Raw genomic sequence first — 23,803 nt, 5'->3', positions numbered from 1 at the left:
TAATCCTCAAGTATCACTGTAAGCTTGGCGTGGCAGTGGAAGAAAAAGTGAAAATTAGGCTTGGCCAGCTGGTTCTTTGAATAATAATATCCTTAATAACAAAAAACAAAGCATAAAAAAAAAAGTGACATTTTGTTATTTCGTTCACGGCGGAGAACCCTCTCTTAACAATGATCTACTTTTCAGTTACTTTTACTAATGGAACTCTGACACATCCAATATTAACGCGAATTGTTTCAAAAACTGGAAGAGAATTGAGCGATATGTTGCTCCACATATTTCCTCAGTATACCTTGGCTTGTGCGGTCGGAAATTTCCTTTCTATACACATTTACAACTACCAATGTAGACAATTGGACAGTTGCTCCACCCCATTCTGGGCAGAAGATCCATGCTGCCGTAAGTAAGATACGTTCAATTTAAATTCTCCGATCGTATTAAGGCTACATAGTATACAAGTACAGAATGAATGTATAGTTACAGTTTCTAATTACACACACCCACATATAATACGAAATTTCGCTTTGCGAATTATTTTATTTTATTTTTTTTTGTTAATCTTATCGTAGACCTCTCATTGCCATATCCAGTTCTTTTCAATCGGACAAATTATACTCCTACAGTCGAGAAAACTGACGTGATCCGTTTCAAATTCTCACACTTGATCGCTTCGGAGCTGCAATACCCTTTCAGATATAAGTGCATCGTAATTAAATCTTGCATGCGTTGGACGGGCAATGAATGATCAATTACAAAATAATTCCAGACATCTGTCAAGCTTTCAGAGATCTCACAATACAGTTCAACGGATGATGCTCGGACTGTTTATAACCCGAAAATTGCGACAAGTGATTTTCAACTTGTTTGACTTCGTTGTAGTATATTCTTACGAATTTTATCCAACACGGTACGAAAAATGGCACTACTTGGATGCGGGGAAAAGTTACGAATTATCTGCAAAGTTCAGACAGACCGTCACCTCAGAGTAAGTATAACCAGAGGAGACACTTGTGGCGACACCGAATTGATGTTTTTGATTCCGACCAGCATTGTTCAGATCGAGGGCATTTTAATCGCGCGAAATATCGAATCAACATCATAAGTGAGGCATAAGTGAGGGTTAGCAAATTCCGGAATTTGGACCATTAGAAGTTTTAATCGTTTCGACCATTCTGGACTTTCGACTAACCAGTGTCATGGTCTGTCTGAACTTTGATCATTAAGAATTTCGACCAGTGCCCCACCACAGTGCATAACACATCTAACGTTGGCGATTTGGTATAAAAACATAGCTTCCGAATGACTTTTTATAAAATTTTCTTGAAAAAAAAAAAAAAACGAGACGGCATAGTCTGAACGACTAATTAAAAGCTGGCAAATTATAAAAAATATACAATTGAAATGAAACTTGAATTGCTCCGCAGATGTTTGCGGAGATAAAGGCTGTTTTCGGCCGCTGAGTACCATGCGGACGAAATTGATTCATCATTCTGTAATGCTTGACATCGCCATATTGTCACTGGAAACTATTATGCTTATAACAATGGTAATGTTTATCGAGTCTTCGTACAAAGCGAGAATCCAAAAATGGTTCGACGGGCGGTGCTACCCGGCTGCGATACATGAAACTGTTAAGGAACCGTATGTTCTTTGTGAAAAAGAACGAGCAGATGAGTTCATGCGTGGTAAAGTTGAAGAATATAAGAAAAATAGAAATGTCACAGCTGGCATGATTTATTCGAATGCTTTCAGATTGCCTATGCATACCTATAACGTAACTTAAATTTATAGATTATAAATCAGGCGAAACGGACGTCTCGTCCGATGTAACGTTATCGGTTCAAAGTCTAGCAAAGAAATTCGGCAGAAAGGCAGTGGTTCGAGGAATCAGTTTTAATGCAAGTAATCCGTCATTGTTACGATCAGTGTATGTCACGTACGTCTAACGGTATATTTGGCGGAATTCGATGTTGCAACTTTTATGAAATGAAAATGAACGGTATGCTGCAGGTATACAAAAACGATTGTCTCGGATTACTCGGAATGACGGGGTCTGGCAAGTCAACGATATTTAAAATTTTGAGTGGGGAAGTACTACCGACAAGTGGTAAAGCGGTTATCAAGAACTACGATTTAACGAAGGAGAAGCACTTGGTAAGTTTTTAATTTTTGCTACCAATGTGAAGCTAACCGAGCTGAAGTTATCATTGTTTTCGATAATACATAATGAATACCATAAACTGACATAAAAATGATCAAGTTCGCTGGCATGATTGGATACTGTCCCCAAATCGGAGGGTTGAATAAATTCATGACTGCCAGACAAAACTTACGCTTACACGCAACTCTTCGTGGCGTACCCCCGGACCGAGTACGAGACGAAGTGGACAAATGGCTCGATGTGTTTGGTAGATGCCTCCAATCTTTTTTTTTTTTTTTTTGTTTTACGTATTTCATCGTCCGAAGACTAACCCAACTTGACATGTATGCTCGTAGATCTTTTGGATTATGAAAATATCAGAGTAATGCATTGTCCTTGGGGTATACGGAAGAAAATTTGTATCCTGCAGAGTTTAATCGGCAATTTGCCTGTTGTTCTGTTGGACGAACCGACTTCGGGATTAGACGCAATCGCAAGGCAGGTTGTATGCGATTCGCTACACCTCATCCGTGAAATGGGCAGGTCTTTATTGGTCACTACGCAAAGGTGCAGTTTCTTTATCCCTACAGTTCTATTCTTTACAAACGGAGAGCCAGTGACAGTCAGACATAGGTTACAATATTGAGCTTAAGATATCAACGTTTGGGTGTTACGAACCTTGCGCCACGCGTGCTTCGGCAGGTGACAGGTTGGACTCTTCGGACGTGTTTGGCTTTTAGAATAATATCGCTAAACAACCGTCCGAATAACATGTATAAAATTCAGATTTAATACCGTAACGTAAATGACACCGTTATTGTTTATGATGTGAAATATGCCTGGTAATTGTCGATTCTATTTTATAATGCTATCCCATTGAACATGTCAAGAAATTAGGTTTGATATCATAACAGGCTGCTCAAACATTTTTATGCCCACCTTCAGCAGTTGTTATCTGCCAAAGTCCGCGTGACTCAAGGTTCGTAACACCCAAAGTTCTTATCTACTGTGCACCTGTGCACGGACGTCAAAAATCTAAGGCCTAACACTGCAACGCATTATATGTCTGGCGGTCGCTGGCTCTTGGACTATTATATCCTTACTGTTTATTATACTCCTTATACATGGTGATTTATTCGTTGCTGAACACTAGTACGACGAAGGTAGCCGTTTAACCAGGCACCCGCATAAGCGGCTTTCTCACCCGGATCTCATCCTCAGCAACGAATAAATGACTCTGTATGTGTAAGTGTTTCCGAGGAAATATGATTAGTAGATACGTGCACAATCTATATATTTCAGCATGGAAGAAGCAGAAACCCTTTGCTTTAGAATAGGAATATTGGTCAACGGACAATTTGTCGTGTTTGGGAGTAGCGAGCAGCTCAAGCATCAACACGGCGATTATTTTACACTGAATATTGCTATACCGGCAACGCTCAATCAAAAGACGATTCAAGATATTAAAGGCTTTACAGAGAAAATTTTCACCGATGTTAACTTCAAGAGCTTCCATGCTGCAAGTTCTTTCTATACCTAATACCACACATATTTCACACTGTTGGGGCCGTTTTACCCGTTGAATGATGAATATAATGACTAAATAAAACAACTAGCTGCAATAGAAGTATTATAGTGTTCTATAAAGAAATTGATGCAAAGCACCTAACTCGCCTTCCACTCTCCATTCAACGCGTTCCAATTGGCAGTATAGTAAACTTTTTCATCTTCATTTTCAGGGTATATTGAAGTATGCAATCAATGCGAGCGCAGAAAAGTATAGTGTGATATTTGAAAGGCTTGAGAAGCTGAAAGCCAGATATCCTGAAATATCTGACAGTTCTGTTAGTCAAACAACAATGGAACATGTGTTTTTGTCGCTGTGCGAAAAATATCAAGACGAAAGAAATGCAGAAAAAAAAATCGATGTGTGTTGAACGAATTATAAGTAAACTGCAATCGCGTCATCAAGACCTTCGGACGGATTTGTCGTAAAGTTGAATGCACGGGAAAGAAGAACGCCTATCTACAAGAACTTGATCACGTTGCGGTCCAGAGATCATATACGGTAGATTCTAATTGTTTATCCGAGGTAATGTGGGCAGAGGACGTCTCGGATGTGCGTTGAATCTCGGATAATGCGAAAAACATGTATGAATCGTGACACTGTAAAAAAATACATCTAAACGTGGGCACCAGCTTGTGAGTTCAGTTTCATTTGAGTTTTCCTGTGTTATACAATACGAGTTCACACCTCAGTTAACGCAGAGTGCTCCTATGAGTCGGATGCCATGCGTAACGCGGAGCTTCAGTCAATCGAATGCCGCATAAACGAGGTTCTACCGTATTGCCCATGGGTTAAGGCGGGCTTATACGAAAACTCAGCTACATTCAATTTCAAGATCTGTACGATTCGATCCGCAACGGGCAGGCACAACATGATATCGCGCGACCGCCACCATTAGACATCGTTACTAATAGGCAGCTGCCAACTTTTTTTTCACTTCGGCATCGCAGGTTCATCATTTTGCCAGGTCCGGTATATCGTTATTATCTGAGATATGTTTAACGATCAATATGCAACTATTGTGCGATTCAGCATGTAGGCGATCTACTGCAGGGTGTGCCAGTAATGTCATCCGCTTGAAATTTGTGGCATTGGTATTCGCCCATTGAAAAATTACGTGAATGAAAATCACCCCAAAAAAATGATTGACAATGATAAGTAATTGTATGAATAAAACGGCTCACATTGTTCTAAATCGATACATTTTTATTATAACTTTCTAGTGTCGGTTGATGCCTTATAATTTGAGAAGGGCAAAAAGCATTATGGTAATAGAAAAACCGGGCAGGTCTGCAGCCCCCCACCCAGGTAACTTTTGAATTTTTCTTGGAGGATATTGTTTGATGCACGCCTACCAGTGGTTGCACAGGTATATATGTTGTATGTGTGCTCGGGTCTGATTTTGACGTGATAACGTCACGTCTTATAAATCGATGAACACCGGTTGCACGCACGAAAAAGTGTCACGTTCCACCTGAGCCTGAGCGCGCAAGCGAGAGCGCGGAACAAGCGATAGAGAGGCACGATCGGCCCAAAAGCGTCGCGGCGTCGGCCTGTACCACGGTCTTACATACAGGTCTGGTAACTCCGGCACTTTTGAGTGGTAGGGGGTGTCACCGTTAATGAGGCACACGGTCTTGTTTCCTATCTATTCGGTAGGGGCGCCATTGGCCCGGGGTATGTTAGATATAGATATATACCGATAAGATGACCTGCTCATCGAAGTTTTTGACAGTTCATAACTCAGTGTAAAGTGTGTAAACGGTGGACCTTCTCCACAAGATCTCAAACTGTCTCAAAAGTTGTGAGCCCTCGCTTGATGTTTATGGATTTTATTGACTTAAACATTTGAGGATTCCGTTAAAATAAAACAATTATCACGCCCGCCATGGAATGCTAGTAAACATCTCAATCATTTTTTATTCGCATCTTTCTTCATTTTTGAGTGTTATTCAGGATTGTTGATGTCGAAAAATCAGCTGTTCGGATCTGATTTATGATTGGCTCACACCGAGGGGGCAGCGCTGCAGACGGCGAAGACGAGAACCACGGTTTTGCCTTATTATCCGAGTCATTCCCCACCCTACTAGTTACCAGACCGGAATGTAAGACCGTGGCCTGTACACATTTATCTCTCTTCTCGCGTGACGTCAGAGCTAGCAATTCGAATAGTTCTGCTACTTGAACGCCGCCAGAAGAACGGAACGCAGTTCGCAGTTGACTGCCTGACGTTACGGTCGGCAGTACTGGAAGTATATATATTTCGGAATAAATCCCTAGTGTTTTCACTAGTCTATTCCGTTAGACCCGACCAATAAAATAATGGTATTAAATTCAACTTTGAACGTCTAGGGAGTGCCGTAAGTGCTTAGACAGTCCGTACTTAGACATCACGAAATGTGAAAATGCAAGCCAGTTCAGCAGCGCCTTAAACGGTGTTATATACCCAACGGCCAATAAAAGAAAATAAAAAGTATCGAGGTTACTTTCTTTTGTTAAGTCCTTAGAATTTACCCATTTATCTCTGGTTCTGGGTTCAGTAGTTGTTGGCGTTCGACTTTTCTACGAAATATTAAAATACATGGAAAAACACTTATAAGCCTTGATGTACGAAAAACCCCAACGCAATGAGCTTGGTTAATCTGTCTGTAAATACTCAGCCGCCTGGTGCGTATTAAAATTTAGATCTCGAACGAATATATTCGCGGTATTGAGGTTATTCTACATCTGGCATGTGATTCTAGGTCTTCTTCGAGGTTCTTGGTTGAAAAGGTGCCCAGATTCGGAAAATGGTATGTTTTATTTCCTCGTTTTTATTAGAAACATTCAAATTGTCTCCAGCGTGCCCAAGGACCGTTACAGAACATCAATCAGTCAACTGTCTGTGAATCAATATTGTTTCCTCTGAAATTAGAGGACGACAACGGTGAGGGAATTCCTTCAAAGGTTCCACGTTATTCGTGGTATGTTACACTGGAGAGCGAATCACCACAACCAACCGACGAGGATGACGAGTCTGTGTATAGTGTCCAAGATAAAGAAACAGGTTAGTACGGAGAATTTGCCTTTCCGTTGAATTGATAAGTTTTTCGTAATTCATGCAATCGAAAGTGTGCACCTGTTGTTGCAGTCCGCACAGTTGAAACAAAACACGAATGTCTCGACAGGGTGATGAACAATAGGATTTTCTAAATTTCATCAATGTTCTTTAATCATTGCTACAGATTACGTCACCGACACTTCTGACACTTCAACGCACACTTGGGTCAGTAGCACTGACGGCGGCGATTTGGCCCTTCATGTAGAGTACGAAGTTGCCTCACTCTCCGAAGATCCCAATCCATTTGACAACAACACGTCGTCGTCTGACGTATCTGTACGTATTAAGAACAATGGTCCAATACTGTAGATCTCAAGAATGGTCTATTGACGGAGTATTTTGAAACTTTTTATACCCGATACAATCACTGAATATATTCCGAGTTCCATATAAAGCTAAACGAAAGTCCACTCGGATAGAATTGGTATTAATATGTTCACTGATATTAATTCCATTCTGCGGTTTACATTCCCCACTGGGTAATGAATAAGTAATTTTGCATCCTATAAAGATCCATACTTCAATCCTGTGAGGGGGATGTTGGATTAAACGATTACTATTGGAATATTTGACAGGATATCGTGGCTATGGGTGTACTGACATTCTGCGACTCTGACCTTGGTTTAGCGGATGACAGCAACGATTCCCGAAGCTCGGTTGACAGCGAGATTGGGACAGCTGACTACTGGACTTGCGTCCAGTGTAATACAAAGAATAACAATCCCTTATTTCGTTACTGCGAAAAATGCTATCAGGTACAAACCTCACATTTTCATGAGCCACCCTGGCAACTGTCTCATAACAGAGAAAAGTACTGCAACTTTCGGCCACTTATGGTGGGGTTACAACCGTTAGCTGGCCTTGTGGGATCCCAGATGATCCCACTCTCATTCATCGAACGCTCATACTAATTTTAAACCAATCAGAATAAAGAAAAAAATTTTTTTATCTAAACAACTTGTATTATCTTTTGAGAAAACAGTTTGAAGACTGGTAATTTTTACAAGTGCTAGCCAAGGGTTAATCATGAGGTTGGGCAAGGTACTGGCAAGGTAGATGCAGGGCGGAATGCGGTGCGTAGCTGGATTTATATGTAATTTATAAAGCATCCACACAATATGGGTGCATTTCGTTTTAAAAAATCTTTGTGGCATTGTTTTATTTGGAGATGCGGAAGTTTATAGAGAAATGGGTAGTCGCTATTAGACTTCTTTATCTTGCAGCTATTCAGCAATTATTTTGCAACTCAGGCTGTTGCTATGGTAGCCTGTGGTACAACTAGAACCATAGTGTTCCCATCTTCTATGCGCTACTTTTTATGTCACAATCAGGGTTGTCACTTCATCTGTAAGACCTTGAATAGCCAGGGAATTTTGTTCTACCCGACAAAATTATGGAGAACCCAGGGAATATTTTCAATTCCCAGATGAATTATAATTTGAAAATCAAATTCTTGTATCATTTTATATATTATAGTTTTCGCAAAATACTTAGCATGCCTGTATATGCGTGATCAGTTTCATATGAAAAACTTGAACGCGATTGTGGTACAGAAGACTTTGAAATAAACAAAATGTAACACGTAATGGAAGATTAAAATTGTGGATTTGGAAGTTCTGAAAAAGTCAGTGAAGTTTAAGATGCAAAATGGGTAGCATCTTGCATCCTCGTTATGATAACTTTTCAAATTCGTTTGTGAATTTTCAGATACGAAAAAATTTTTTTCCCCCACGACCAAAGTGGAGGAAAAGCAGACGTCAACTCCAGTCATGCAAAGATAGCCTGAACAAGAATTTATCCGAACAAGGGTCGTTCAAGCAGGAATTAAGCAGTGTAGACTCGGGTCTCGGTTCAAGCCAGGATGGCAAATGTTCCCCGATGCTAGATGTGGAGTTGGATGAGACAACGATACCAAGCAAGACATGTGTCACATCATCATCATCATTGCCAATGTCACCTTCTAAGCTTGGACAATCTGGGGATACGGCTGACTCTGGATTCAAAATTGATCGACCAGCAGCTGTTGATACCTGCCCTTCCTCGATTTCCCAGGACATTTTGAACGAGTCAGAATACACGACTGGTAGCATGTTGGTGAACAATGGTAACAACGATAGACCTAACGATGAAACAGTGAATAGGAATATACCATGGATGATGAACCGAGACCCCAAGTATCGTGATAAAATTATCGTTGAGACGCACTCAACGCTGGGCGAAACAGAGAGTAAGTTGTGCATTACATGTACAGCAGCTCCCAAAAACGGTGCATTTGTTCACGGAGCTGTAACCCACATTTGTTGTTGTTATCGTTGCGCAGTGAAAGTGTGGTCTAAGACAAAACGCTGCCCAATTTGTAATCGAAAAGTTACCAACGTGCTTAAAGCATTTTACACTTGAATACACATACAGGAGACTGGGAAGAAAACACAGGGAATAAAAAAAAAAGTACCAGTGACACGATTTGTTACTCATGTTTCTCCAGCGCTCAGTCTTCTATCGTCTTCATCCTTCCACCTATTATCCCTTCACCTCGTGACGCGCACACACAAACATCCAGGTTCACTACCGAAAAGAGGGATTAGACTTATTACTAGTCGAGCGCACATGGAAATTCTCGCGAATAATGAGTAACTAGTCTGTGATTAACATAGTAATGGTGTAGTACGTGTGCATTCTGCAACCGGATTACTTATATCAAATTCCAGTTTCATATTTTTAAACCATATTTTTCATTGAACCTGCTACTTTCCAGTATATACTTATATATATATATGTATATGCGAAAAAAATCAAATTACTGAAAAAAAAAAAATTATTCGGTGTAAAAATTCATAGAAAAATTACTGTTTTGCCAGCCTACTTCGATTTTGGTCGGGATATTTTTCTTTTTGGCAACAAAATTTATGTAATTTTTATCACAATTTTCAAAAATGTCCGATTGACCGTTTTCGAAAATATCATCACTTAAAGGGTCGGGGAGCGTCAGGGGGGTTGGTAAAAATCTGAGAAAAATTTGGAGATGTTATTTTAGGCTAACAAAACACCTCCGGTCATTAAGACTCAGATTGGAGAGGGTGAGGGTCAGACCCTTGTCGAATTGACCTGGAATGCCCCATGTATATATATGTGCGCAAGCCGTTTATGAAAGCTCTGCAGCGACCCGTGTGTATATACATATATATATGTACGGAAAATATTGCGCGAAGTTTTGAAATTCGTCGGAATTCGCGATTCACCTACTTCTCAGCCACTCAAGTAATCCACGTGCCGCAATTTAAAGTTTATTGTAGGCATGATGATCGGACGGAAAGCGTGTGTGCGTACATGTTGGTAGAATTAGTGACCGAGATAAACCAAGTTTGCCTTCTATCCAACGCTGTCGTAATCCACGCGATACGCTTATCGATAACTGTTGGTTCAGGAGTTAAGGCCGACAATTTCCGTAGCACATGTGTCCTATGCATGTAAGCATCATATACTAGGTCCACCAAAGTTTGCCAACAGGCGCCGCGGTGTGCACTTCGATTAATCTCATCCTCCTCCCCCCACACCTATCCAACCCAACGAAAAAATCTAATCTAATCTCATCCATCTCCATCTGCTTCTCTATCTGTTTATGTACCCACCCTGTATTCCGATCAAAGCAAAAGCCGACACATTACCGCAATGGCATCCGGTAAGAAGCTGATCAACGCTCCCGACGATGTGGTTAACGAATCTTTGTCGGGTCTTTGCCTGCTCTATCCTCAGCTCGAATACCATCCTTCAAAGAGAGTCGTTTTATCGCCAGATGTAAGTTTTATTTCTGGATTCTTAACCTGGACCAATTGCAGTGCAACGCGATCTATCCCCAGCTATTGTTAAACGGTGTATTCGATCGCGCCAAACGTGCCCATTCATGGTTGTGATAATGTAGCAGTTGCCACTCCGAAATTTCCGTACATCGGCGAACTATTTAACCACGCGTCTGAATAATTCACTCGAGTATCGTCCGATATGTACTGCATGCTATTCTTTATGTAGCCTCGGATGTAATTCAAGGTGCCAATAAACACCCTTATTACGTAAGGTGAAAAAGTTTCCCTATTTTGAGTACACGCACACATACCGTAGTCACTAACTGATACGGAATAGTAGCAATAATTACAACTTCTGTCTGGACGTCATCGCCGCGTTGTAAAGTTATTGCAATTCAAAGTTGTAAAGAAAAAAAGATGTAATGTGCTAGTCTCTGCGTTTTGATCCACCGTGTTTATCTGATCATACCTCTCTATATTTATGAAAAGATGTTGGAAAATCCATGAAGTTCAGTTTATTAAGTTGCATGCATTTAGCTCTTTAAATAAGGAAGATGAAGTAAGCTTCATTAGCCTCTCTCTATATGATTCACATGCTTTAATGCAAACAATTTAATCTCACGGGGGAAAAATTTTCTCCTCGAGTGAAAGTGATTAAAATCATGCTGCGGTAAAATAAAACAAATAACCATTAAAATTGTTCCGGGTGGTAATTGTCTGTTCAGGGTATTATTGCACTGCTTGTTTAATACCGAAGAGAAACTGACAGAGGTAAGGAGAAGTACTGTTTTACACGTTATAAAAAATTGGCGAGAATACGACGGTTACATCGGGGGTGATGAGTCCAATCCTCTGACGATTATAAGCGTTACATGAGTAAAAATGGGATTCAAGCTGGTGATGTCGAACTGACTGCAGCGGCAGAAGTTTTCAAAATACATTTACGATCAAAAGTGAGGCACGAAGTTCCAACAATTCATGAAAGCATTTGAGGCAGACGTGTTCGATACTGTGATAAACGCGAATTAATTTTGTTTCCTTCTCTTTTTTTGGGGAATAACAAGGAAGGTATATCAGTTCGATTTCTCCGATTTGATTTCTTTTGTCAGATGTTGAAGTAGACTAAAACCTAAGCGACACGTAATTTTTTTTTATCTGCCGTACACTTTAACGGCGTGAAATCACTCTTCAAAGTAAGGTATGTCAAGAGGCGATTTGGCGGCTTCACTCACAAGAACATAATATCTCTTAGCCAATCCAACTGGAAAAGTTGACTCATACGAAAAATGAAAAAGCTAATTTTCTCGACAAAAAAAAAAAAAAATAAAATAAAATGAATAAAAAATAAAATAAAAAATTTGCCGTGTCCCTCGTTGACGTACCTTACATTCGAGGCTGATTTCACCCCCTTAAAGTGTTTAATGGTGGATAAAAAAAGAATACGCGTCGCTTAGTCTTGAGTCTACTATGACATATTACAGACGAAATGAAATCGAGGAGATCGACCTGGGACACGTTCTTTGTAAGAAGGTATAAGAAATGCACATCGGGTAAATCATTAGATAATTAGTATACTTATATTATACTGCTCGTAAAGATAAGAAAAATAAATAAACGCTTGCCGCCCTGTGACCGCTGCGATATATATCAATTGCTAGCACTTCAGAGTTGTAAAAGAAATGAGGGTGTAACTATATTATACGCTTATAAGCTTGCCTCTCGAACTAATGTTAGTATGTGGCTCCCAGAAACTTGGAAAATCCCAATCCCGATCACGTATTATGTGACGGTAGGCTACTTAATTAAAGGGTTCAGTTCAATGGTTTCTGACTTTCTAAAAACCGAAGTGAATCCCTTCTTCAGCAATCCCTAATTCTAAAAATTCTACTATGTAAAGGCAAACGCGACGACTTGTTACTACAGTTGTATTTTCAGACGCACTTTCGCCCGCTCAAACTGGTAACACAGAACTCTGGACCTCTGCCTACAGTATTTTTGTGATGCATGCAATGTTCTTAACGCGGTGAATTAAAAGGCATACATGAGCCGCGGCGACCGTGCGGTGCAGCTTTTTACTTACAGATATAAAAAAAAACCATTAGATTCGGACGAAAATCACTTTTTCCAATTTCAACGAATCCGCATGTCGGCCCGTCCAACAAACTCCCACGATGACCTCAGAAACGACTGGTTGAAGAAATTTGAAACTTACAGGATTTTACAATAAAATGACGGATGCGAAAAATTGCTATTTCCCGTTTAATTTGAACTTCCTGTTCTACGGGAAATAAATCGGTCTCCCATGTTTTACTAACAAACACGTACTTTCTCGTGCTCATTACTTTTTACAGTTAAACGACTATGTTTTTCCCAGCTTATGTACTCATTTTTTTAAAATTGTAAATTTTTTGTGTTCAGAAATTTTTTTTCCCACTCCTTTCAAAACTCTTTTATTCGGCTACCAAGTCATATCAGTTATAAGTCGACGTGAAAATCGACCAGGGCACCCCTTTAAGAAACGTATGAAACAGTACGAGTAATAAGAGTCGAAATACCAGGCAGAATGCCTGATACCCTAGATGGATGTGGACTAAAGGTCAGAGATTGATTAACACTGATCGTAGTGCTGAATATATAAACGGGCGAGTGGATACCGTCAACATACAAGCCTATCGAGTGGTATACTAAATAACGCATGTATAGATATCAGTATAACTTATTTAGATACATAATTTTGGTTACATTCTGTGTGTGGAACGAAGTTAACAGATCGATGTAGATGGTATAATAGTATAGTGATGATCAGTAGTAAGTAGCGAATAAATTATTAGCTGAGAGAATAGCTGAACCTGATATGTATATTATCATTGTTTTTATTTTGTGGTTTGGTGAAGAGGGTTTATTGACAATTATTAGGCACACCTAATGGTCGCGCATACTCTATCCAGTTTCTGGTGCGATTTTATAAATGTGATTTCACACTTGTAATATATTGGAATGGTCTTTACAAATCTACAAACAGGTCGGCAATAAGAACATAATCGGATACTGTCGACATCGAATGACCAATAGTCGTGTTAACGAAATAAATTAAAATCCACCATTGTTGGCTTGTTATGCAACCACGAAATCCTCGCCATCATTGCGAAGTTGCGAGGGCAACCAACTTGTGGTTGAAAATAATTATTACTGCCTCGTCAAAAGACTTGCGCTGATTTACAATGTCTTATTGGGTTTACAGTGGAAGACGCGCAGCGGTAAAGTAGCCATAGTCAGCGGTGGAGGTGGAGGACACGAGCCATACGCAGCAGGTTTCAATCACATTGATTTTATTATACGCATGCATATCACTAGCAAAGTTCCGACACAGAACACGCTGCAGCATACTTGATTTCTGACGTATAATGTACAGTACAGCAACCTGCATGTATGCACATACATAATAACATATCACTCGAAACGTTTGAATGATCATACTGGCATATAATATATACACGAAGCTGGGTAATTAATGACGGGCAGATTATTTATTAATTACTATTGACTTGTGTAGTCGGGGAAGTATAACGCTACTTCGATACAAGAGCGCAAAGCTGGTGGCGCTTCCCGTCCGTCAGTGCAGCGGCTTCACTCCAATTGGGCTATGCCGCTACACAGCACGCGCGTTGACCGGGTACATATCAATTCTTCTTTCCGTTTTCCGTGGAGGGTCGTCTTGCATTGCCATATACAGGTTCCGGAAGTGGTTTTTCTTAAATGAGACTGAGAGATTAGGTATTCACGTTGCTGTCGGTACGGGAGTTGAATGTTCTCGCACGGGGTTTGCGAAATACTAATTACGGTGCTTATAGACGGTACGAAAAAGGGCACCATTTCCATTCTGGTGTTGTTGAAAGAAGAAATTTGAAACCTTAAATTTGTCCATTCGCATCGCTTCCTCGTATACATATTAGTATAGTACATGTACCTTAGTATATCTCGTCGAATTGGTGCGAGGAAAGATGAAGAAGAAAATTACCATTCTTTGCGATGAACTTTCCTCTAGTTTACTTGGAGACTTCCGTCTGTCTGTATATGGGTGTAAAATTATTATACAAGGAGCAATAGAATGTTGTATAAGTCTTTACGCGTAGTTCGGCTGTTTAGTTCATTAGACGTAGTCGGCAAGTTCAGCATTCAAGTCAAATTGAAATTATGAGGGTTACTTGTGATTGTGAATTTTCACTACTATACTTATTACTGTAGTAATTTTTTTATAGTAATATGACTATAGTAATATAATACTACGGTAATTTTTTCTACTCGAACTCTCTGTAACGGCATTAATCACACAAAATCGAGAATACGGTAGAAATCCGACAACTCTGTTATACCTATAACTACTTACAATTAGTTGAATATCCTTTATAATTACAGTGAAACATTTGTGTGTAATTTTTATCCCGTCAGGCTTCGTAGGATCCGGATTACTGACTGGTGCCATTACGGGGCCGGTATTTGCGTCTCCTCCGTCCAATCATATTTTGCACGCCTTACAATGTGTATCAACAAACAACACAGGTATTGTCACATATTCCTATAACCACTAACCTCCGCAGCACGAAATATTTGAAAAATATACCTGACAATGAGACACCTCAATCAAAACTTCGAATATTTCCATTTTCGCATTCTCGCGATTTCCAAACACCTCAAGGCAATACTTTTATGAGATCTGAAACATTTTTCAAAATATCTTGCTATAATAATAGATTTATATAAATATACACCGTATGTTTTCCAGCTGGAATATTAGTGATTGTCCCAAATTACACCGGGGACTGCTTGAATTTCGGGACAGCGATCGAGAAAGCAAGAAACAACGGCGTGTCGGTACGAATGCACTTCTATTATACACTGCTGATATACTTGATTTACTTTTCATACATGTACACGTTCATATAACATAACTGCAAACGACGTCCTACATATCTTTCCGTTATCACGTGATATATCTCGATGTGTTCGAATCTTGACTATCAAACTGGTTGACTATATTACATCGAATGATGCGCGAATGTATCCTTTAAACTTTCCATAAGTAGATAAAAGCTTTAATTTCTGATAAAGCTGCTCAATAATGTACAGGCCTACAATGGATTCAGATAAACATCTAGACAAAAGTTCTGGTTGACTTTTTGGATGACTACTAGACAAAATGATAACGAAATAATTGCCAATTGAAAAGTGTTTGGGTTCATGCAGGCTATAGACGCAGGTCTGATCAGTGAGTGTCCCTCGTAGAGGTTTGCGAAAATAATCTCCCCGGTACTCATAATAGCGTATCAAATGAAGACTATTGTTAGGAGCGAACCATGCATGTCTCTTAGTGCAATAATAGTCGAGGAAATAAAGCAATGGACTGTCGACTTTTTGAGCAGTAAGACGGTATTTAATGCGGTTTTTTTGCATTCGCTTCGTAAGAACGCCTACAAACTTTGTGAACTAAATTGATTAATTAATTTTTTGAAAATGCATTATGGCATTAATAATATGCATTTTGCAAGTGCACTTCCAAGAGACCCTAAATAAAAAATTTGCTACTCGGAGGTTTTTGGGGTCGCTGAACACGAATATCGCCACGGCAACCGTCTCCGAGGTACCTGGTGCCCAGGGTGGACAGTATCAACGTCTTCTCCTAGAGTTTTGGCGAAAATTGTGATCGAATTTGTCGAAACTCATTGCTTGGGGGTTTTTGGGGTCACTGAATACGAATATCGATACGGCAACCGTCTCCGAGGTACGTGGTGCCCAGGGTGAACGTTTCAACGTCTTTTTCTGGAATTATCTTGAGTATTATCATTTTTACCTCAATTAAAGAACATTGTTCTTAATTCAATCACAAATTCGATCACAATTTTCGCCAAAACTCTAGGAGAAGACGTTGATACTGTCCACCCTGGGCACCAGGTACCTCGGAGACGGTCGCCGTGGCGATATTCGTGTTCAGCGACCCCAAAAACCTCCGAGTAGCAAATTTTTTATTTAGTGTCTCTTGGAAGTGCACTTGCAAAATGCATATTATTAATGCCATAATGCATTTTCAAAAAATTAATTAATCAATTTAGTTCACAAAGTTTGTAGGCGCTCTTACGAATCGAATGCAAAAAACCGCATTAAAATCCGTCTTACTGCTCAAAAAATCGACAGTTGGGCCGTTTTTAGTGCTTTATTTCCTCGACTATAATGTACACGCGTATAAGTGATTTTTGCGGGATAAATCCATGAAAATTACAAGGTATCTGTATTAACCCTCCGTGTAAATACTGGGTCTTACAGGGAACAGTCGTTTTCTGCATACAAATTTTTATGAACAATACTTCAAAACCTTTCAATTTGACAACTTTTATATAACGTAGTTAACACTTGTAGAGGAAACCCTGATTTTTTCAGATTTCCCGAAAAAGTTTATAATAGACAAAAGGTGTGAAAAACAAGCGTTCACACGGAGATTTAATTCTATGATCGAAAAATTATTCCTTCGGTGAAAATTTTTGCCGTGCAATAACGTTCCATAAATAGTAGGTTTACATTGTCGAAGGAAACATCGTTCCTTCGAATACCTATTCATCCGGCGGATTCATACTTGAGCCCAGAACCAATGTGGAAGCTATGAACCATTTGTAATTTCATTACGTAAAGGTGACAGAGTTGACCGTCGGAGAGGATTGCAGTATACCTATGAGCGAACTGGGGAGGACTGGACGTAGAGGTCTTGTGGGAATGTTGTTTGTCGGTAAGGTAGCTGGTGCTCTGGCTGAACGTGGGTTAAATCTCAGCTCGGTGGCCCAATACGCCGAAATAGTTACCAACAACGTGGCCACCTATGCGGTCGGGTTAACTGCCTGCGCCCTACCAGGTATAACTGATAACTTTCGCTTATGTGCATGCATTAATCTTCGCATAAGAGACGTTATTATATCAAAGTAGTTACATGGTTCCACTTGCTTTTTTTTTCATTCGTATAACCAGAATAGTAATATTGTAATGTCACATCAACCTTATATAAGGTACAACCTCCTCATAGGCATGTCTCAGCATCCCCTTGTAATGCGTCTACGAGGTGTGGCTATTGAATAACCGGACTGAAATCATAACACTTTTTATTCGTCACCAATTACAGCAGAAGTTTTTTTGCCTCAATGTACAGCCCTTGGCGATCGCTACACCGCTCCATACGACGTTTCCATTGTTGAAAGTAGTGCTGGAAGTCCTCTTCTGTTAACTGGTCGAGAACCTCCGTCGCTTTTGCTTTAACCGCTTCCACACTTCCAAATCTTTTATCCTTCAGCGCCGACTTGACTTGACTTGGGAAATAGAAAAAAGTCACAAGGGGCAAGGTCGGGCGTGTACGGTAGATGTTCCAACACAGTGATGCTGTATTTTGCGAGAAACGCTTTCACAGACAAGGCAGAATGGGCTGGTGTATTGCCTTGGTGAAGGATCCAGGACTTGGTTTTCCACAAATCGGGTCTTCGTCTTCTGATACGCTCACGTAGGGCCGTCAGAACCTCGATGTAGAAGCGTACTCGCCCGACCTTGCCCCCTGTGACTTTTGTCTATTTCCCAAGTCAAGTCAAGTCGGCGCTGAAGGAGACAAGATTTGGAAGTGTGGAAGTGGTTAAAGCAAAAGCGACGGAGGTTCTCGTCCAGCTAACAGAAGAGGACTTCCAGCACTACTTTCACCAATGGAAACGTCGTATGGAGCGGCGTAGGGATAGCCAAGGGCTGTACATTGAAGGCGAAAAAATTTCTGCTGTAATTGGTGACGAATAAAAAGTGTTATGACTTCAGTCCGGTTATTTAATAACCACACCTCGTATACATCGGTATGCATATACTATTATGCTACTTCATCGTCAATAAATATTTATAGTTCACAAAAGACCCACCGCACATAAGGCGTTGGTAATTAAGTCTATGCTGCTATATTATTGTATACACGCACATACATTGTATGCATATATGTACAATAGGTATCCATATGCATATGATGAACTAATAAAAACGCCGTGTTGCTGTATGATGCTAGATCCAACATCATGAACTTTCCTGACAAACAGGGCAAGGGCGAATGTTCCACGTTCTCGACGATGAGATGGAAATCGGTCTGGGGGTACATGGTGAAGCGGGATATAAGCGAATGAAACTGACGAGCGCATCACAAGTTGTTTCACTGATGCTGCAGCATATTTTGAAAACCTTGTCACTGATCAATGGCGAATCTGTCGCTGTAATTGTCAATAATTTTGGGGCTACAAGCCAACTGGAACAAGGAATCGTAGTTCATGAGGTCGTCATGCAGCTTGGTGAGGGAGAACCGATGCGCATATATTATACCTTTAATTTGCATGCACGATTAAGTGATTTCCAATGTCAGAATCGGATACCGACTTGTCGAAGTTAGGGGCTGTCAGGCCCGCTTTATCCCGTGCGTCTTATTTCAGGGTTGGCGATCGCAGCTACCGGCAGGCAGCGGTGGGGCGCTTATTCAGCTGAAAATTCGTTCTCAGAAAACCTCTCAGTATGACTGTATGCCTGCCTGTAGTCAGCTACCAATTCTTCGGAATAACGCACGGCGTGTATCGTATATGTTCATTAAAAACAATAAATGGTCGACGTATTAAAATTACTATCCTATGCATGTAGGTTGTAGGGGTATACAGCCACTACGGGTGTACGCTGGTCCATTGATGACATCTCTTGACGGTGCTGGTGTACAAATATCAATTTTAAGACTCGGCGATCATCACGGAACAAGTCTGGTGAGTTGTCTGGATCAGGCAACCGACGCGCCTTGTTGGCCAGGCAGCGTGTACAGCGTGTCGTTGCTGTCTAGGGGGGTGCAGGGTACGTTCAAGCCTGCCAGTACCGGAGACGCAAACAAGAAAATCGCCAAAGTTGGTCCAACTTTGAATGAGGAGGGAGAAAATTTACTGCGCAAATGTCTGAAAAGGGCTTGCATGGCGATAACGGCGAAAGAAAATTACATCAATGAATTGGATACCGGATGTGGCGACGGGGATTGCGGTACGACCATGCGACGTCTCGCCGAAGGTATGGGCACGCGATTTATCAATTGATATATGTAGCATTCCATGTCAAATCAGCAGTCCACGTACCTCACCCGCTTCGGATTCAATAGTTTTCTAGTACGATGTTCCTACCGATTCAGAACTATCACGGAATTTTCTTCACATTTTATTGCCCACGCGTGAAATTTGAAAAAAATCGAAAAATTAATTCCGAAAACGCCATCTTCAAGAATCTGAAAAAATTCACACGGGCTCTATGATTTAAAATGTGATTTTTAAGCACTACACGGTAATGGGATTTCAATGTCTACAAATTTATTCATAAGTTTTTAGTTTTTCCATGCTCGGAATTGTATTTTTTTTTTTTTCCAATCTCCGATCTATACGGAGATCACGGAATCATGAAAATAATGTGATTCTGCAATCTATTTAGAGCGAAGCAAAAAAAAAACCTGACATGGAAAAACTAGAAACTTGCAAGAAAAAAAAAATAAAAAAATTAATACTGAGATGCCGTTGTCGTGAGGTGCTTCAAAATCACATTTCAAATCATAGAATCCGTGTAAATTTTTTCACATTTTAAAACATAGCGTTTCACAAATTGGTCATGTGACTTAGCATAAATTTCACCAGTGGCTAAAGAAAATATGAAAATATTCCTGAGGCCCTTTTGGGTGGATAAAAACATCATACTAAAAAGTAATGCAAACTGAAGGAAGTGAGGTACGTTCAACGTGAAACGCCCCATATATAACTGCTACGTTTTCACGATCGGCGAATGGGCGTTGTTCCTCTAAAACAAATCTGGATATGTAGTGCTTCGTGCGCGTTTTTGGATTCAAGGAATTTCGTTGTCACTGGAAAACCTGCCCCTCTCGCACCCTTCATCGGTACTGACGGCATTGTCGGCCATCGCTGAAGAAACGATGGGGGGAACTTCAGGTGCAATTTATTCGCTGATGTTCACTACGGCGGCGGCTGAGTTGAAATTACCACAATGTGGTCAAGTTTGTCCACTAACGTGGAGTCAAGCATGGAGAGGTGGTATCGATGGAATTCTGAGATACAGTAAGGCGAGACTGGGAGATCGTACAATGGTAGGTGGTGAAGATCTAAGAAAATATTTATAGATATCATTCAAATCTTGTGCCTGTCTAATACGATCTGTCAATGCAAAAATTCTCGATCTATAACTTACATCTATAAATTATCTATCTAGTTTGATAATACGCACTTAGGATCTAATGAGATCTACTTAGATGCATGAATTGTACGCGGTTCGATCAGGCTAGATAGATAAAAAACTTTGATCTAATTAGATGTATTCATTTTTCGCCAAGGACGCAACCTCCGTCAAGCATAAGCAATCCATGCATGCAAATGTACTAGATTTAATGCCACACCGACACTAGCGGCTCCCAATTATTTGTCAACGATCTGTAATGGTAAAGGACAAGCTACAAACTAATGGGTCTCTGGTTCGAATTGAAACGTCTCGTACTGACTCCGCAGTTGAATTGAAACAACTGCCGTAGTTGACCAATCGTATGGATAGTAGGAGAGCTATTCATATACATGCTGTACTGTGCGCAAGTCCTTCAAGAGTTGATACAGTAGTCACAACCGATGCGTTGTGATGGTTGCCCAAAATGCACGTTTTTCTCCTTCGTTGTTCAGCAGCGTCATTGACACAGTTGCAATAACGGAGTCCAAATATTATTAGTATAAATATTTTAATGCGACTCACACATAGCTATGATACTTGCCACGATAGAAAATAACATGATCACGGGTATTCGGTTTACAGTTGGACGCTTTAGATCCAGCTTGCAGAGAATTTGAGAGTAATGATTTCTCCGGCGGGTTACGTAGGAAGGCTTTGGAAAAGATTGCCAAAGCTGCCCAAGATGGATGTGAGGGTACAAAACATATGGAAGCCAGGTGGGTGTTATGTAAGATATTCAATATTGATAGCGCAGGCTCAAGATGTAAATATATTCACATATACTGTATGGCAAACTTATTGGGGACCGTTCTTAAAGGACGTCCCCGTTTACGTAGGACGTGGGGCTCATAAAATGTGACAATGCGTGACCAGGGGAGGGGATATGGCTGAATGTAACGTCCGTTACAGAAATCTCGTTTATAATCTTTGTTGAAAAATCTGTGCTTTCTTCGCATTGAAAATTAACATTTTCTTGCAACATTTTTTCACAAATTGTTTTCATATTTATTTCCGAACGTCGTGTTTGTTAATCTGCACATCATTTCAACACTCTCTTACGTGGTTAATTAATGACACATTAAAACTTGGTCCAATCAAGATTCACGCACAACATTATTTAATTACGAAACTAAATGCAGCCATATGAAACTTAATCGTTTGTGCAGAATTTTACTTGTAGTATACTTCGATTCGGACGCAAAAGGGGATGGGGTCCTTGATTGCGATCGTCGAACGATCCGTAGGGGGAGGGGTTCAAAAATCGATACCAATTGTGACAGGGATGAGGAGGGCCCAAGGCCGTAGACATTCGCGATTTTCCTTTACGGACGCGGACGACCCGACACCGACACGGGGACTCAAATGTGAAGTTCAGTGTACGGCAGTTATAAAGTATATGTTCAATCGCAATAACATATTTTCCAGGGCAGGTCGTGCTAGTTACGTGAAGCAGACTACCTTCTTGCAAAAAGTCGACGCTGGAGCATTTGCCGTTGCCACATGGATTACTGCAATTGTCTCGACAATGCTCGAATCGTACGATTAAGACTTTTTATAACACCTGCTCTGGAAGTTGACTTTTCGAGCGCTGTATGTCATCTCCGAAATACACAATAATCGCATACTTGACCATACCATGTGTTTCATAAACGCACATGTTCGGTTAAGTATCAGATAACTGCACAGATTCCACCTAAACTATACTACTATAGAAATGTAACCACACGAGTACAGTCTGTATTAAACTCACTCTATCTTTGTCACTTTACCAGAAACTACTCAAACACCATCCGATGCCGCTACAGTAATTTAAGTTTTAAAATTATTATATTCCTCTCAAATTTGACTTCCAGATCAGTTTTTGTAAAAAATATTGTATTCTACGTGTGGGATGAGTAGCAAATATGACAGTCGTGATTACAACACTCGCTGTAAGGTTTATGAGACATTCGTATGAGAAGACTCGTGCGGTTGTCGCAATACGCCATGCGTATAATATACGGAGTAGTTAACAAATAGCAAATAATTGGTAAGAAATATTGAGGGCAGTAATAAATAGCAAGTAGCACTACCTTATTATTATTGATATGCAACAGTACTGTAATCACAGGACAGGTGCAGACGGGCCGGCGCAGAACCCTTGCGTCAGCAAACTCTGCGCCGGCAGTAGGCCGCGTGTGGTACGTACGCGGAGCAGTACGGACAGGCGGTTGACTAACATTAAATGATGATTGCTATAACAAATAGTAAATAATGCCAACAAAATTAGGTGTAGGAGACTAATAACAATCATCATACTGTTAGAGAAAAAATGATGGCAGGGACGACGGTTGGTAACGGCGAGGTGCCAGAGTCGGGCGCGCGGCATTCGCGGCTCGATCACGTGGCTTACCAACCACGTGATCTGGTCGTGGGGCTGGCGGAAGCACCCCACCTCGAGCAGTTCGCCGCGTACCGTCCGAGAGAGAACGTGCGAGTGAGAAGTGAACGTGCGAGCAAGGAGGCGAGTACGACCGACGATTGAGTGGAGGGATCGCGACCCCTCCATCTCAACGGTGCCTGTGTGACGTCGGAACGGTACCTAGTGGAAATCTCCAGATGTTAGACACCGGAAACATTCACACACAGTTACAGCCAGACTCACATCAGTAGTTTGGGTCACCAATTACCGATTAAGTATTGAAATACACCGGACAACGGGCATTCTGTCGCTCTAGTCGAACGAACCGAAGAGGGAGAAATTGTTGGATAAAAGATTTAATTTGGCTTACCTTTTTGAGAGTATTCTGGATGCGATGACTTGTAGATTGGTGAGAGGTTTTAGTGGAATAACTGACCTTAATATATTTGGATATTTTGACTAACTTGGTTTATTTTATAAGTTTGATATTTAAAAG

The 23,803-nt window shown here is 40.6% G+C and overlaps 3 protein-coding genes across 7 annotated transcripts in view; all 3 read left to right on the top strand.

Annotated features, from left to right (window-relative positions):
- PIP5K59B (Phosphatidylinositol 4-phosphate 5-kinase 59B) overlaps positions 1-4,092 on the top strand; it is a 59,157-nt gene extending 55,065 nt beyond the window's left edge. The window contains exons 18-21 of one of the 2 annotated variants that reach the window (XM_069134806.1): positions 2,011-2,154; positions 2,571-2,707; positions 3,443-3,659; positions 3,880-4,092. In XM_069134806.1, the coding sequence (XP_068990907.1) occupies positions 2,011-2,154; positions 2,571-2,707; positions 3,443-3,659; positions 3,880-4,077 (696 nt within the window). In that variant the 3' untranslated portion in view covers positions 4,078-4,092. Of the gene's footprint in view, positions 1-2,010; positions 2,155-2,496; positions 2,542-2,570; positions 2,708-3,442; positions 3,660-3,879 lie in introns of those variants that run through there. The other variant, XM_046615184.2, reaches the window with a different exon arrangement.
- A 1,826-nt stretch (positions 4,093-5,918) lies between these two features.
- LOC124213674 (E3 ubiquitin-protein ligase Mdm2-like) lies at positions 5,919-9,265 on the top strand. The gene is made up of 6 exons (XM_046615201.1): positions 5,919-6,374; positions 6,452-6,499; positions 6,622-6,753; positions 6,932-7,083; positions 7,383-7,562; positions 8,515-9,265. The coding sequence occupies exons 1-6, from the start codon at positions 6,335-6,337 to the stop codon at positions 9,205-9,207; spliced, it is 1,245 nt and encodes a 414-aa protein (XP_046471157.1). The 5' UTR covers positions 5,919-6,334; the 3' UTR covers positions 9,208-9,265.
- A 983-nt stretch (positions 9,266-10,248) lies between these two features.
- Positions 10,249-22,829, top strand: LOC124213672 (triokinase/FMN cyclase-like). 4 transcript variants are annotated; one of them, XM_046615198.2, is made up of 10 exons: positions 10,249-10,602; positions 13,849-13,918; positions 15,057-15,167; positions 15,391-15,479; positions 17,289-17,505; positions 18,710-18,955; positions 19,296-19,703; positions 20,498-20,778; positions 21,489-21,622; positions 22,337-22,829. In XM_046615198.2, the coding sequence occupies exons 1-10, from the start codon at positions 10,477-10,479 to the stop codon at positions 22,344-22,346; spliced, it is 1,692 nt and encodes a 563-aa protein (XP_046471154.1). In that variant the 5' UTR covers positions 10,249-10,476; the 3' UTR covers positions 22,347-22,829. The 4 variants fall into 4 exon arrangements, with proteins under 4 accessions (XP_046471154.1, XP_046471152.1, XP_046471153.1 ...); XM_046615196.2 differs by having other exon boundaries at positions 10,294-10,602; positions 22,332-22,829; XM_046615197.2 differs by having other exon boundaries at positions 10,300-10,602; positions 20,525-20,778; positions 22,332-22,829.
- Positions 22,830-23,803: the final 974 nt, after the last annotated feature.

The sequence above is a fragment of the Neodiprion pinetum genome, chromosome 3, assembly GCF_021155775.2.
Source record: "Neodiprion pinetum isolate iyNeoPine1 chromosome 3, iyNeoPine1.2, whole genome shotgun sequence".
NCBI lineage: Eukaryota > Metazoa > Arthropoda > Insecta > Hymenoptera > Diprionidae > Neodiprion > Neodiprion pinetum.
The sequence above is the reverse complement of the archived record's forward strand: the minus strand, read 5'-3'. Positions and strand labels throughout refer to the sequence as shown.